The sequence below is a fragment of the Neophocaena asiaeorientalis genome, unplaced genomic scaffold, assembly GCF_003031525.2.
Source record: "Neophocaena asiaeorientalis asiaeorientalis breed wild unplaced genomic scaffold, Neophocaena_asiaeorientalis_V1.1 scaffold683, whole genome shotgun sequence".
NCBI classification, from domain to species: Eukaryota; Metazoa; Chordata; class Mammalia; order Artiodactyla; family Phocoenidae; genus Neophocaena; species Neophocaena asiaeorientalis.
The window spans coordinates 87559-102708 of NW_020173497.1; the positions used below are offsets into that span (position 1 = coordinate 87559).

Sequence of the window (15150 nt, forward strand, 5' to 3'; positions counted from 1 at the left end):
ATGCTAATTCATCTACAGTGGATCCCCAAGAAATGGGTAGTGTGTATAGATGTGTATGTGCACATACACATAAATATAATGTCTCCATTTCTTTTTTCAGAGCAACCTGCAAACAACCAAGGCCAATCCACCCTGCAGCCTCTGCCACCTTCCCATAAGCAACACTCCGCACAGCATCATCCATCCATCACTTCTCTCAATAGAAACTCCCTGACCAATAGAAGGAACCAGAGTCCGGCCCCGCCGGCTGCTTTGCCCGCCGAGCTGCAAACCACACCCGAGTCCGTCCAGCTGCAGGACAGCTGGGTCCTTGGCAGTAATGTACCACTGGAAAGCAGGTAAGCCTTGAAGTTGAGACTTTCAGAGTATTTGATTCTTAGGACCACACAATGTACCTGCATGGAGAATGCATGTTTGACAACAGTCAACAAACCATATTTTTTAAATATCTGAAATAGAAAGATAAACTAGTCCAACCCTTTCCTCACCAAGAGAGATTTACCATTCTTATATACTCTCTGTTTTGTCTTCTCTAGAAACAGTTCCAGATGACTGGTACTCTTTTAGTTGCTGGACCAATGAAGTTTCCTATCCTTTTCACACATTTTTTTAGCCTACAAGAGATGAGAATAAATGGCTTCAGTGAAACTTTCCTTTGCTACCATTTTTTTTCTTATCTACAGATGATCAGGCATGTAGAGAAAAGGATGGAAATGCAAATGTGTTTCTCAGGCCCATGATTCAGTGATTATATTGAGCATCTACTTGGTTCCAGACATCCCTGCTTTTCACAGACTCCGTTTTGTCCATCACATCCTAAAATCGTAGTGGACCCCCACTGCTGATGCTTCAGAACAAGTCAGAGGACCATTTGTTAAGGATATTTTAGTTTCTTGCAATATGAGGGAGATGGGACCTTTAAGTTTCCTTCCATCATTATTTCCATTCATGTTTAGACAATTCTGTTCGAAAATTCTTCCTTATGATTCCTGAAATTTCCATCCTCTGGTCTGCATCATGCAGTTGAGAATCTGTAACTGTACAAAATCATTTTGCCCCATTTCTGCAGCATGGCCCGCCCTCAGCATGGCCTGTGGACCCCTTCGCTTCCAGAACCTTTGCCAGCTCAGTGCTCTTTCTCTGACACATGCTGGTGAGGTTCTTAATGACTTCTAGCACATCTCAGGCCACAGCTAGCAACCTGCTCACCCAAGAGTGTAGATCAGTAGGAGCTATTTTGAGCTAATTCATTTCATTTTTAAATATCTCTGGGCGCAGAAAATCTTACCTTCATCCTTTGGCCAGGACCTCGACAGTCAGCATCTCCTTTGTGTCACGCATCACACAAGCAAAGAGTGTGGTGCCCTAACTCATGGGTCTCCTATTGGCAGCTTTGCAGCCGTGTTCCTGTAACACTCCTATTGGTATTTATTTCTTTCCTGCCCTAAGGTTCCAGTAGGTTCAGAGAAAAAGACTCATCACCACATAAAGCCAGAAACCACAGGGCTCTGGACCTCCTGGGAGGGTGCCCTGCCCCGTAGAGCCCCTGGCTGAAGTCAGCATTTAAATTCGCTTCTGGGTGAAGAAACGGGTCTCATGATGAATAAATTCCTTTTTTTTTTGCCATTAATTGCATGATCTAAACCGATTCTGCCCTGCGGACGAGCAAGCAGGATGTCCTCACAGTTAGTTGTCAGCAGTAACGTATTTCTGTCTTTTCTTTTACTCTTGACCTAAAAAGAAGTTTCCAAAGAACCCTTGTCTTTTCATCTACAGTGTCAGCCAAGAGTAGTTGGGTTTGATTATTTATTTTGTAACATTGAACACTCTTCTGGGAAAAATTAGAACGTGCAGGAGAAGTAAGCCAACAGCAGGTTTTTTCACTTAAAGACAAAGCGTCACGTACACAGATTTTCTTCTTAGCACAGAGCTAAACTTACTGTGTCATTAATTAGCACACACTGAACAATCAACACCGATGCACTACTGACATTTGGAAAAAAATTTATTAGGAAAAAAGTAATTTTCCAGTTGAGTCATCAAATTGAATATGGATAATTGCATTGTAGGTGACAGTAATTGTTTTGACAGATATTTATGAAATATGCCAAGTTAGGTCATCAGAAATGTGTTTAATTTAGGGGACGTGGTAGTTAACACAAAAGCCTCAAAACCCAGTGATAGGAAAGTTGAAGCCACGTCTTATAGAGCAGGTATTTGGAATAACTTGGGGGAAAGATAAGTGTGTTCTTGTTATTCCTCATATTGTGCTAATGAATATTTGTTGCTGGGAAGTTAGGGAAGAAAGGAGCTCCTTAGAGGACAACCCACAGTAGCTATATGTGAAATTGTAGTTGAGTTCTCTAAGTTCAGACCGTATGAGAAATCACTCTCAGGGCGATTTCAAAGCCGTACCATTTGAAATTCCATTTCAAAGCGATACCGTTAGTGAACCATCGATGGAATTACATTTTATGGTTTTATGAATTGACGTAGTAAGAAAATCTATCAGTTGATACTCTCACACACATATATAGAAAGTATAATGAATTTGAAAATTGTACATCATGCTAAAATTTTTCAATCTGTAGTATAATTTTGTTATTTTCTCCTTTTCCAATGTTCACATCTTATAATATTACTAATCAAAAAAAAATGGCATTTCAACTTTCAGGTACTCAGTGAATCAGCCTAGGCAGAGGTGTGAAAATTTCCCACTGTACTGACATAGTGCCACTGTGGTTTCTTTAATAGTCTCGCTTGGCCGGAACTCGAGGTGAACAACCAGTCTTATTTATCATTGATTTTTCCTTTTTTAGGTAAGGTTCCCTATTGAGTATGATTCTCAGTTTCAAGTATGTTAACGACCTTATCCAGACTTGTGTCTGCCTTTGACTGTTTTTTAATCTAGTGTAGAGTTTCGTCTCTGGTAATTATTGCTATTTATACATAGACCCATCTTACTGATTGTCACTTTTCTGAAACTGTCATTTAAAGGATGTAAGCTATAAAGGTTGAAATTCAGTTCTGTGTAGATAAGGATCTCTGGTGTTTTTTCTCTTTGTCTCTTCCCCTTTTCTCCTTTCAGCATATCCTGATAATAGTTGGTTACAAGTGGCATGTAATAATCCATGAAAATCTCAAGTCATTTGCACCTAAACTTGGTACAAAAGACGTAAAAGATGTGTCCTGTCTGTTTCAACAGTAGCTTTCCTTTTGATTTAGTAAAAAGCATGCTTTCCCACCAGCAGTTTCTTGCTTCCATAAAAGTGTGTGTATTCCTTTCTCTAATGAACTTAGCCGTCGCTGCCGCTGGAGACTGTCGATGTTATTGTGTACTATGCACTTCCACCCAGTAAACAGAGTAGCTCTGGTCGCCCATCTCCAGCGAGTTTCAGATCTAGAGTTACATCAAGATGCGGACAAGCATTTGCCGTTTATAAGCATATTCTTATCATCTCATCATCTCCTAAAAGTAACAATCAGGGCCTAGACAGAACGCCAGTACTTGCTTAGAACTTTTCTGAAGACTCCTTTTCTTTGAGCTCAGTATTTCTTGTACTTTGTATAATTCATTTGTAGGGCATCTGATAGCCTATAGCTCTTGCTTTGTTTATTTTATACTTCAGCTGCTTCCGTACATAATAATAGCTGCTACCAGAATATAGAGCAGCTGAAGAAAAGTGTACACTTGACTCAGGATAGCACCACTTAAAGGTGCAGTACGGAGACTCGATTGAGATTCCTGACCTTCAGCAATTGTAAAGTTAATTGCCTGCAAGTTGCTCACTTACATATGTGAATTACGTAGCTTAGTAGTTACCTATTAGATGTTAACCAAGTGGTTCATGTGTAGCTATTTAATAAAAGATTTATTAAAGTCTCATTTATTGAAGTCTACTTTGGCCTTGATAGTTCATTAGTGATGTTCCCATAGCTTTTTACCTTGTAGCTCAGCAATGCTTTGCTAATTATTAATGTATGAAATTGCATATTAAATTACCTTTTTATTATTACATTTTTAATTCAAATATCAAAGTGTCTTGGGCTGCTTTAATGTGAGATCAATTGCTACATCTTTAAAAAAAAAAAAACCTAAACAGAAGTATCATTTACTAAAGTAAGATATTCTCCTTTTTTTTCCCCCCTCTTTTATCTTCGCTCTAAATGGTTCTAAGGAAAAGGAAAGACAATCAGGTCTGAGTCAGCCTTGCCTATTAGAAGTCTAGGCAGCAACACACACATCTTGGCCGTATAGTACCAGGGTAGAGCTTCCCCAGTTGAAAAATTGTACCTTTACCTACAAGCTGATAACCAGCTACCTTTAACAAGGCAGTAAGTAGTAAGATCCTCCATAATTAAAGATACAGCTGTAAGTAAAATATACCTGGGAAGGTAATCTACTGACTTAAGTTTACTGAGTAATGCCATATCCTTTGGTTAAAGATAGTTTGAGGAAACCCAAGGACACCTGTGGGAAAAGAGAAAATCACAAAGAGAAAATCACAAAATACAGTAAAGAGAGGTAAAACTGAAGAAGCTAAAGTTACTGAACGTAAACTTCAAAATCAGATGTGGATCTAGGATAAGAAATTCTTTTTTTTTAAAATAGTAATCTTTTATTTATTCATTTATTTTTATATTTATTTTTGGCTGTGTTGAGTCTCCATTTCTGTGCGAGGGCTTTCTCTAGTTGCGGTGAGCAGGGGTAACTCTTCATCGCGGTACACGGGCCTCTCTTGTTGCGGAGCACAAGCTCCAGACACGCAGGCTCAGTAGTTGTGGCTCACAGGCCCAGCCGCTCCGCAGCATGTGGGATCTTCCCAGACCAGGGCTCGAACCCGTGTCCCCTGCATTAGCAGGCAGATTCTCAACCACTGCGCCACCAGGGAAGTCCTAAGATATTCTTAATTAATCTTTGAGAGTCTCACCATCTCCATTTGTTTAAAAAAAAAAAAAAAGAGCAGTAAACTCATCTAAAATTACATACTAATGAATAGTAAAACTCAAGGGATTCCAGATCTCTTGAAATATTTCACCTTTAATAACTTACGGTATTTGTTAAAAGGCCCATAGAGGGATATGTGTCCAGTTGTAAGAGTAATAGGAAGACAGAGGAAGACGGATGTGTGATGCAGGAGCATTTGCTAGGAGGTGTTTATATTTAAGACTTGTTTCAATTTGTGGCTTAAAAATTTTTGTCTCAATGAGAGGAAGGTAATTCCAGCAGCTGTTGCAGTCCTAGTTCAGCGCCTGTGCTCTATCGTAACCATATAATCGATCATCAAACCAGGGTAATATGAGAGTGAAAGGGGACTGTGAACAGTTACACCGGAACTACAGGCATAAACCAAGGCTGTGGTGGGCAAAGAGGCACATGGCTACCCTGCGAAGTTTTATTCCCAAGAGTAAAGTTACTTTGTAAGTTCAAATTATTTTATACATAAGGTTAATAATAACAGAGATCAAGTTAGAGGCAGTGGAAAGGCAGCCCTTGGTTGAATACAGGTGTGACTCCTACTTTGAAACTTTGTAGTTTCTGTTACCAACATGTAGCAAATATTTAACCCTTTGTCAACCCCTTCACAGAGAAAGCTTCTGTTGGCCCCCAAAATGTGTCACTCCTAGAAATGATACATAAAATGGTCGTCTTTATTTTCTTCTCACAGTATCAAGAGAACAGGAGGGGGCATATACTGAAGTCAGCATGTTGAATGACTTTTTTTTCCCAAAAAGTTCAAATTTAATTTCTTAAATGTAAAATGTTAAAGGTAAATCATATATTAACTAAAAATGTTAAGCAAAGATTAATTTGATCCTGGTTTTACTCAAAGATCCATGTGTCTCTGGCAACATTATAATTTGGTTTCTGAAACCATTCTCTTATACTGAAAGAGTCCTCATTCTAAAATAAAGTATGAGATAAAGATTCAAAGATGATTACTAAGTGAAAGCAAAAGCATCATTTTTAATACAGGATTGCTACTAACCAGCTGTAATGCTATAGTCTCAATTTGGTTGTTTAGCAGCCATCATGCCAATAATTAAAATGAGAAAGTAGGCTGTGGGCTGATTGTAGCTCTAAAATAAAGGTCATTCCCAGGAGTCAATATTGATATATATTCCTGAATAAAACCTAGTAGATCTAGTAGAGGTATAAACACAGCTTAGCATCATGAGAAGAACATGTGCTTTGCAGTCAGACCTGATTTTTTTTTTTTTTTTGCGGTACACGGGCCTCTCACTCTTGTGGCCTCTCCCGTTGCGGAGCACAGGCTCCGGACACGCAGGCTCAGCGGCCATGGCTCACGGGCCCAGCCGCTCCACGGCATGTGGGATCTTCCCGGACCGGGGCACGAACCCGCGTGCCCTGCATCTGCAGGCGGACTCCCAACCACTGCGCCACCAGGGAAGCCCCAGACCTGATTTTTAATCGTAGATCCCTCATTTAAACTCTCCATGTAGTCATCTACAAATTATTTACTTATTTAAATCTGAGGTCAATTTCCAATGCAATAATAATACCTACTCATAATAGTGTTGTATTAAATGAAATAATGTAAACAACTCATCTGGCAATAGGTGCTTCATAAATGTTTTTTCTAAATATGACCAAACAATAATAATAGTAATAACAGCCATTGCATAGGATTAGATAACCCAACTGCTTAACAGCTGGATGAATATCTTTTATTATTAAGTAGCTCTCTTCACTCCAGGAATGAAGAACATATTTGTGTTAACTGGAATAATTATGTCTAATTTATCTTTATGAGTTAGGTAGTCCAAGCCTTAACCATAGTTTTACCAGAATAAAATCTCTTGGTTTTTTTTTTCACTATTCCTGTCATTAAACAAAAAGTACATGAATTTTTTCAAGTCTGTTAATTTTGTTCTTGAGAAGAAAAAAAATCTTCAAATTATAATGAAAGGCAACTATTCATATCCCTGAAACATTTAGTTAACTAAAGTAATAAATGTTTGGAATGAATCCATAAAAGCCTTGATAGATGCATTGTCTTCACATCAGTCAGAAGTTAGACCCCAGTTATATTTAAGGTTTTTAAAGCTTTAGGTATCTTTTGAGTATGATGAAGTTACTGTACAAAAGAGTAGGAGAGTTATTTTGTTTAACTGAGGTGAACCAGTTTTTTTTTAATAGTAATTAAGATACCAAGAAAGTATGTATTAATCATTTGCTGTAGGCCTTAGATGATTTTTGAAAGCATAATTCCAACCAGTTGCAAATACTGTATACTCTGGTAATGTTTGGTTTTGGATAACATCAATCTGTATAAAATATTCATATATGATAACCTGAATTTCCATAGTATTTAGAGTAATGAATTCTTAGTTACTCCTAGCACATTTCTGGTCGCTTCTCTGAACATGATCAGAGTAAAAGGTCATCTGTGCCACTACTCTGGTCGTAGCTAATGACTGTGATTTAACCATAATCTTTTTCCGGATATGACCTATTCATTTTGAGATACCTCTCTTCTTCCTCAGCAACTGTTTTTGGAAGTTTTAAAAAATTCTTTTACTCTTCACTAATGTTGTCTGTGAAAATATGTTTCAGTCCTCTTTCCTTGATTTTGTGTGTGTGTGTGTGTGTGTGTGTGTGTGTTGTCTCTACTTAACATCATTACTACATGTTGATTTTATCTTTTCCTAGAATTTATTGTGCAATTTCAAAACTATGTGTTTCTCTCTAAAATTTCATCCCCTGGTTTCATCACCAATTAATATATACCCTGTCAAAGACAATTGCTTTTCTTTTCCTGCGTTTCTTCATTTTGCCTTGACATTCTTGCGCCTGTTTGATTTCTTTCTCCCTTAATTGCAAACCTGACTCTGTGTCGTATTACACCATTCTCAGAACCCTTTCTTCTTAGCCCATTAAGATTAAATTCTTGAACATGCAATTAGCCAACTAAGTTTAATAAATTCTATTTGATAACCCCTCTGATTCTGCTAAAGCCCTCTTTATGATTTCTTTGCATCTCACCTCATATTCTGAACCACTTAAAGTGCTACTACCAGAAGTCATCTTGCTCCAGTTACATCCTGCAGTAATAGAATATTGCTTCTTTCTGGTCATGGTGTACTAGACACCAGATCTGGGTTAAAATCTCAACATCCTACTAGCTATATAACCTTGGGCCAAGTACTTATACGTTTTTACCTGATAACCTGATAACCTTTGTTGATACTTCACAAACATTTTATAAGTATTCCTTGAAATATCATATGTAAAGTATCTGGCACTTCAGTTTCTTTTTTCTTTATTCTTATGCTATACCTTTAAAAATAAAATAATTGAGTTAGCATTTATAAAGGTAAATGACAGCTACCAAGGCAGTGAAGGCAATGACAGTTACCAGGAATTTACGCTGATTAATTGTTGTGAGCAGTTAGGTAGCATTCTCAGCTTTGGAGCTAGGTATTGTGTTATTGTGAGAATAATCACTATATCCTCAGTTTAATTGGGTGACTTCCTAGAGGAAATAAATTATGAAGTAAATTTTCAAAGACAGGCTTTGGGTTTGTTTTAGAGAAAGCTAACAGTGATAATATGGGGAAGAAATTATCTGAGATAGTGGTGGAGTAGTGATACTTCATAAAATAAAGCCTGAATGCATTCATTCATTCAGCAGATGTTTATGAAATGTACCCATATGAAAAACTCAAGTTTATTATGGAGGACCTGTAGAAGGTATGACTGCTTCTGAAAAAGATTGGACTATATTCCAGAGCAAATTTCAAGGTGGGAACTGATTTTAGAGATTATCTAATCTTAACTTCTTTGTAAGGTACTTGGAGATTTAGTAAAGTACCTGAGATCATGTGGTCACTAGCATTCAGCTAGATCTCAGGTTCCAAATTCATTACCTTTTCTTCTTGTAATGTCTCCACATTTTTTTATTACATATGAAAGAGAAAAATAAAGTACACAACTCCAAAATATATTTATCAAATTAAAAATTATACAGTTGTAGCATGTTATCATACATATATAAAACTAAAACTTGAAAGGATGAAATGAAATAGATAATATTTTTATTTTATTTATTTATTTATTTTTAAATTTATTTATTTATTTTGGCTGTGTTGGGTCTTTGTTTCTGTGCGAGGGATTTCTTTAGTTGCGTCAAGCGGGGGCCACGCTTCATCGCTGTGCACGGGCCTCTCACTGTCACGGCCTCTCTGTTGCGGAGCACAGGCTCCGGATGCGCAGGCTCAGCGGCCATGGCTCACGGGCCTAGTTGCTCCACGGCACATGGGATCTTCCTGGACCAGGGCTCGAACCCGTGTCCCCTGCATCGGCAGGTGGATTCTCAACCACAGCGCCACCAGGGAAGCCCCGATAATATTTTTAAATAATTTTCTTTTATTTAAGTCTGTTAAGTTTGTTCATTTAGTAAATTATTTATTAAATATACACTTATGAAATAATTACATATCAAAGTCATCATACCTTAAACATTTTTCAATCCTAACAATTATATATACTTCCTTTTGACAAATAAAAGTTGTATATATTTAGATTGTACAATTTGTCTTTTTAAGGTGTACATGATGATTTTATATGTGTGTGTGTGTGTGTGTGTGTGTGTGTGTGTGTCTGAGTTAATTAACGCACCCATCACGTCACATAGTTATCTTTTGTGTGTATGTGTGGTGAGAACACGTAGGATCTACTCTTTTAGCAATTTCAAGTACACAATATAGTATTATTATCTGTAATGACCAGGCTGCACATTAGCTCCCGACTTATTCACCTTATAACCGAAAGTGTCTCCCCAGTTCCCCCACCTCCCAGCCCTGGTCTTGGCAACCAGACCATTCTGCTCTCTGGTTCTATGAGTTTGACTTCTTTTTTTTGGCTGTGCAGCACAGCATGTGGGATCTTAGTTCCCTGACCAGGGATTGAACCCACGCCCCCTGCATTGGGAGCACAGAGTCTTAACCACTGGACCACCAGGGAAGTCCCGAAGTTAATTATTTTAGATTCGACATATAAATGAGATCATACGGTATCTGTTGTATCTTGGCTAATTTCATTTTCTAGCAAACTAATTGGATGTTTTTGCAATTTCACATTTTTAAGTAAACGAAGGCAAACCCCACTAAAATTCCATGTTTTGCAGACATTTAAGCAGTTTAGAAAACTGATAATTGGCATAGGTGGCAATCACCGTTCTTGGCAACAAAATTATAATGAAAATAATTCCAAATGCACGTTTTCAAAATATTCTCTCTGGACTAACAGTTCCTTCAGAGCAGCAGTACTTTCTTACTTATTCTTGAATAATACCTGCACCTTAAAGAGACATAAATAATTTTTTCAAAAATAAATTCTTGGTAGCATACTACTGACAGCCACTTGTCATCACCGAAAAGGTCAGCAAATTTGGACCCATTTTATATATTTAACCCATTTTTACGGTTTATAACTCTTGGGGGGTACTTTGCCATGAGCTCGCTGGATAACCTTTAAGTGGTTAAAAAAGATTTTCAAGATCACTTCACTACTCATCCCAAAGAATGAGTGAAGAATTTTGTATTGAATTAATCACACACAAACTGCAAAAACTAAAAGGTGAGGACGTTACTGGTAACCCCTCCTCTCGGTGAGCTCTTTTCTCTGTCTCAGGATACCTCATGAACATTAATGACTTTCCAACAAAAGGACTGGCTGTAGGCTCCACAGTCATCCGTGTATTCAATATCATAAAAGCCTGGTATCTTTTTTAAATACGAGATAAATACAGATAGAAGGGTGCTTTACACATGCATTAAGGTACACAGCTCATTCGGTGACTACTACTATATTACATAACTGGTTAAAAAACGTAAGTTTTAAGGACAAAAAGTCATGACTTTGCCCCTGTACTAACTTTGCCAAGTTAAGGCTCAGTTTTCTCATCTTAAAAAAAAGCAGAGTTTACAATCACACAGAGTGGAGATTTTATGAAGTTTAAATTACATGATTTTTTCTTTGTACACAGTAAATAGGTCCTCAATCAGCCTAATTTAAACCACTCACCACTCTTTGCACTGGTTGTTTTCTGTTTTGTTTTGTTAAATCCTTCTTGTTCACTGTCACACATCTGATTGATTAGGATACCTTCAACATCTCTTAACAACCCTGGAATTCTTTTATTCTTCATCAACTGACATCGACACCTGAAATTCTTCTCTTTACCTATATTCACACTTCCTTCTCAAATTTATAGAAAGAGCTTTGCTGAGCAATTTTAAGCCACCAATAATTAAATGAATTAATAATTAAGTAGATTAAATCTTGTTCAAATAGCACATAGGAATTTTTTTTAAATAAATTATTTATTTTTGACTGTGTTGGGTCTTCGTTTCTGTGCGAGGGCTTTCTATAGTTGCGGCGAGCAGGGGCCACTCTTCATCGCTGTGCAAGGGCCTCTCACTGTCGCGGCCTCTCTTGTTGTGGAGCACAGACTCCAGACGCACAGGCTTAGTAGTTGTGGCTCACGGGCCCAGTTGCTCCGCGGCATGTGGGATCCTCCCAGACCAGGGCTCGAACCTACGTCCCTTGCATTGGCAGGCAGATTCTCAACCACTGCACCCCCAGGGAAGCCCAGCACATAGGAATTTTAAGATCTTTTTCATTTCCATCTTAATTTTAATATATTTAGTATGTAATAACTGCCAACAGTAGTGTAATTGATATCTTTTAATTTATTTATTTTTTCTTTTTTTGCGGAATGCGGCCTCTCACTGTTGTGGCCTCTCCCGTTGCGGAGCTCAGGCTCCGGACGCGCAGGCTCAGCGGCCATGGCTCACGGGCCCAGCCGCTCCGCAGCATGTGGGATCTTCCCGGGCCGGGGCACGAACCCGTGTCCCCTGCATCGGCAGGCGGACTCTCAACCACTGCGCCACCAGGGAAGCCCAGTGTAATTGATTTCTTAAAACATGTAGGAAAATATCTAATATAGATTTGGGCATTTGATACCATGGCTACACAGTTAAAATAACTAAAATATAACAAAGACTATTAAACTATTTTAGCCATCTTGATAATGGTTTAAAAAAAGTCTGCATATTTAATCTGGTTGTTCAGTTCTTGATGCTCCCAAGCAAACTGTATAACATGACTTGTTGCTTGATTATAAACATGTCTAAGTTAAAACAAGTCATAATAAAAATACTTTGCCTCCTATTGTAGACCTATTTATTTTTTACAACTGTGGTTATACTTAAATTTTATATTTTACGTCTCTTGCTTAAGACTGAAAAGTGAACGTATAAAACAGTAGAGAATTCACTAAAATATATTTCCCACAAATCACCTTAATACTGTCTAGAATTTTGCCTCCCAATTTTCAGAGATCATTTAACACATAATGCTGTACTTACCACGTACCTGTTGTACATTCAGTATGATTATAAATTGATACAGAGGCAATTGCTAAAATGTATAATTATTAATACATTCATACTGCGATTTTTTGTAAAATATTATAAAACAATTTTTTTCTCAAACCTCTTGTACAACCACTAATAGCTCATATTAATTCAGGTAACAGCAGTGAAATGTATCTTGTTTATAAGCTTTTCATTTAAGACATTTTCCTTGCTGGGATCACCTCCTAGTGTGAAAGTTGTTCAAAGATAATAGCACATCAATTCAAAAGTGTAATAGATTTGAGAACACAACATGCTATCAGCATGAAATAGTTTAGCAGCCTCACTAACTCACTGTGTCACAGCTAGAATCATTACATACTTGTTTTCTGTTTTCATGTCAAAATATGTAATTTACATTCTAATGCTGATTACTCACTTGGAGGATGTTTAGTTTTCTTATTTAGAATATTTTTCTTTAAAATGCATACCATAATTAATTTAAAGGTAGTACAAGAAGAGGTATTTTAATTAGTAGGAGTCTAAAATATTTCCTTTTTTTGCAATTCAGGGATGCACAGTATATTATACTATAAAGCATTTTCAATTAGATTTATAATAATAATACCTTATATTAGAAGCAAAATAATTAGTCCATTTTGTTTTTTGGGTTTTTTTTAGAAAGTACACTTTTTTTTTTTTTTTTTTGGGCTGCGTTGAGTCTTCGTTGCTGAGTGCAGGCTTTCTCTAGTTGCGGCGAGCAGGGGCTACTCTTCTTTGCAGTGCGCGGGCTTCTCTTCGCAGTGGCTTCTCTTGTTGTGGAGCACGGGCTGTAGGCGCACAGGCTTCAGAAGTTGCAGTGCTCGGGCTCAGTAGCTGTGGCCCACGAGTTTAGTTGCCCTGTGGCATATGGGATCTTCCCGGACCAGGGATCAAACCCATGTCCCCTGCATTGGCAGGCGGATTCTTTACCACTGTTCCACCAGGGAACTCCCAGTTAATCCATTTTGAACGAGCCCTGTCCAGTTCTTAGAAACTTTACACACACACCCACACACATGCACACATCACCTTTTCTAGACTCGTCCTATTTAAAAATTAGCAGAAATTAAATGATCAAAATGAAAAAATATTGAGGTTCCGTTTATCATTAACTCACTCGAGGTAAATTTTATTTTTCTTAACTGTTTCACCTTTTTAATCCCCCCTTGAGACAAGCCTCTTCCGGTTTTAGGTCCCGTTTGATAATTTTTTATTCTTAGTTAAAGCTTTTGGCAAGGGCTGCCGCTACCATAGTGGTTATTGAAGAAGTTAATTAAACACTAGTCCTCCCAATACTTTTTACTTTCCTTCTACCAGTTAAGTACTACTCTTCACTGGTTCTGTCGCTCCCACCCTTGAAAGCACGTTTTAATATAATATGTAAAGGATAGAAAACACTTCACCTGTAATAATGAGGATTCAGTGGGGGATTTCTGCTACCTCTGAACTTCAGGGAAACAATTCTTTTTCATCATGTAGCTTTGTGGATCAGAAGCTACCGCTGCTGTAGCCTTTGTCAGGGTGTGTGTGGTGGTGTACCCGCCGTGGCCAGTGCTGGGGGCAGCACCTTGATTGTCACTGCTTTGTCCTCAGCTGCTTCAAAGGAGAAAACTTAGGGAGAAGGCATGTTGTGTGGGAAAATACTCTTATTTTTTTCCTTCCCCTCAAAGTAGCAGGTGTGTAAAGGAGTAAGGAGGTTATGTTTGTGTGTGTGTATACGGTGCTTTTAAATGTTTAGAACTGAGTTTTCCAGAAGTCTCTTCTAATAGGTAAAGAGAATGAGTAGAGATAGCTGTTTCTTTCCTAGATAGATTTTAATCCAGGTAATACATTGAAGCAAAGTTTTTAGAGGAAAAAAAGAATATATAAAAACAATTCCAACCAAAAAGGTTAAGAGTAGAGAAATAGCATCATCTCTATGAAGAAAAGTAGTGAAACCTTTTGGAAAGCTGTAAATACCCAAGGTGAATTATCAGCTAGCCTTCTACGTGACTCACAAGTCCAAGTGTCAAGTTCAAAGAGAAAAGGAAAGAACTCCCTAAAAGAAGGTACTTGTGAAATAAGAAAGTATATTGCTGAATGTTGTTTGATAAGCACATGGAAATATAGATACCTCTAGGAAATGGAAGAGCCAGGAGAGAATGGATACTGGTGTCTAATTTAGAGATAAAGTAAAGGCCAATAAACACGGTAGACATTTAAAAGTAGCAATGAGATTAAAAAGGATGAAGCAACCAGTTTCTTAACAAACAGGTGAAACTGAAAGGGAGGAACAATGAAGGGGGGGTATTGGAAGTAAGGGATTGAGTGAGATGACACAAAGCAATGAAATATATCTAAACCATTTGATTCTGAGATCAGATGGATTGAGCCTCGCATTGTATAAATTACAGCTGCTCTAAATTGACAACTTGAAGTGAGCTAGCAGCAGTGACTGTCTAAGCAGGAGTCTTTTGAACTGACTTTCTGTTTTGTTGTACAATCTGGATGGGAGTCTTGAATAAAACGTGGTCCCTGGACCAGCTGCATTAGCTGCTGGCGTTGCACCCCAGACCTTTTCTAACAAGTCTGCCAAGGGATTCTGATATAAACTGGAGTTTGAGAACCATTGCTTTAATGTGTGTAATAGTCTCGAAGTACCTTTCTCCTCATGTTGGTGGCCTGACCCTTGAGTATGTAAGTTCACAAGGCCCTACCAAAATCTGTGAGTCCATCATCAGTCTG

The 15150-nt window shown here is 37.9% G+C and overlaps 1 protein-coding gene across 1 annotated transcript in view; it reads left to right on the forward strand.

Moving 5' to 3' along the window:
- LOC112401351 (teneurin-3) overlaps positions 1-15150 on the forward strand; it is a 200643-nt gene that overhangs the window by 19239 nt on the left and 166254 nt on the right. The window contains exon 2 of the mRNA XM_024747546.1: positions 101-338. Within this exon, the coding sequence (XP_024603314.1) occupies positions 101-338 (238 nt within the window). The remainder of the gene's footprint in view (positions 1-100; positions 339-15150) is intronic.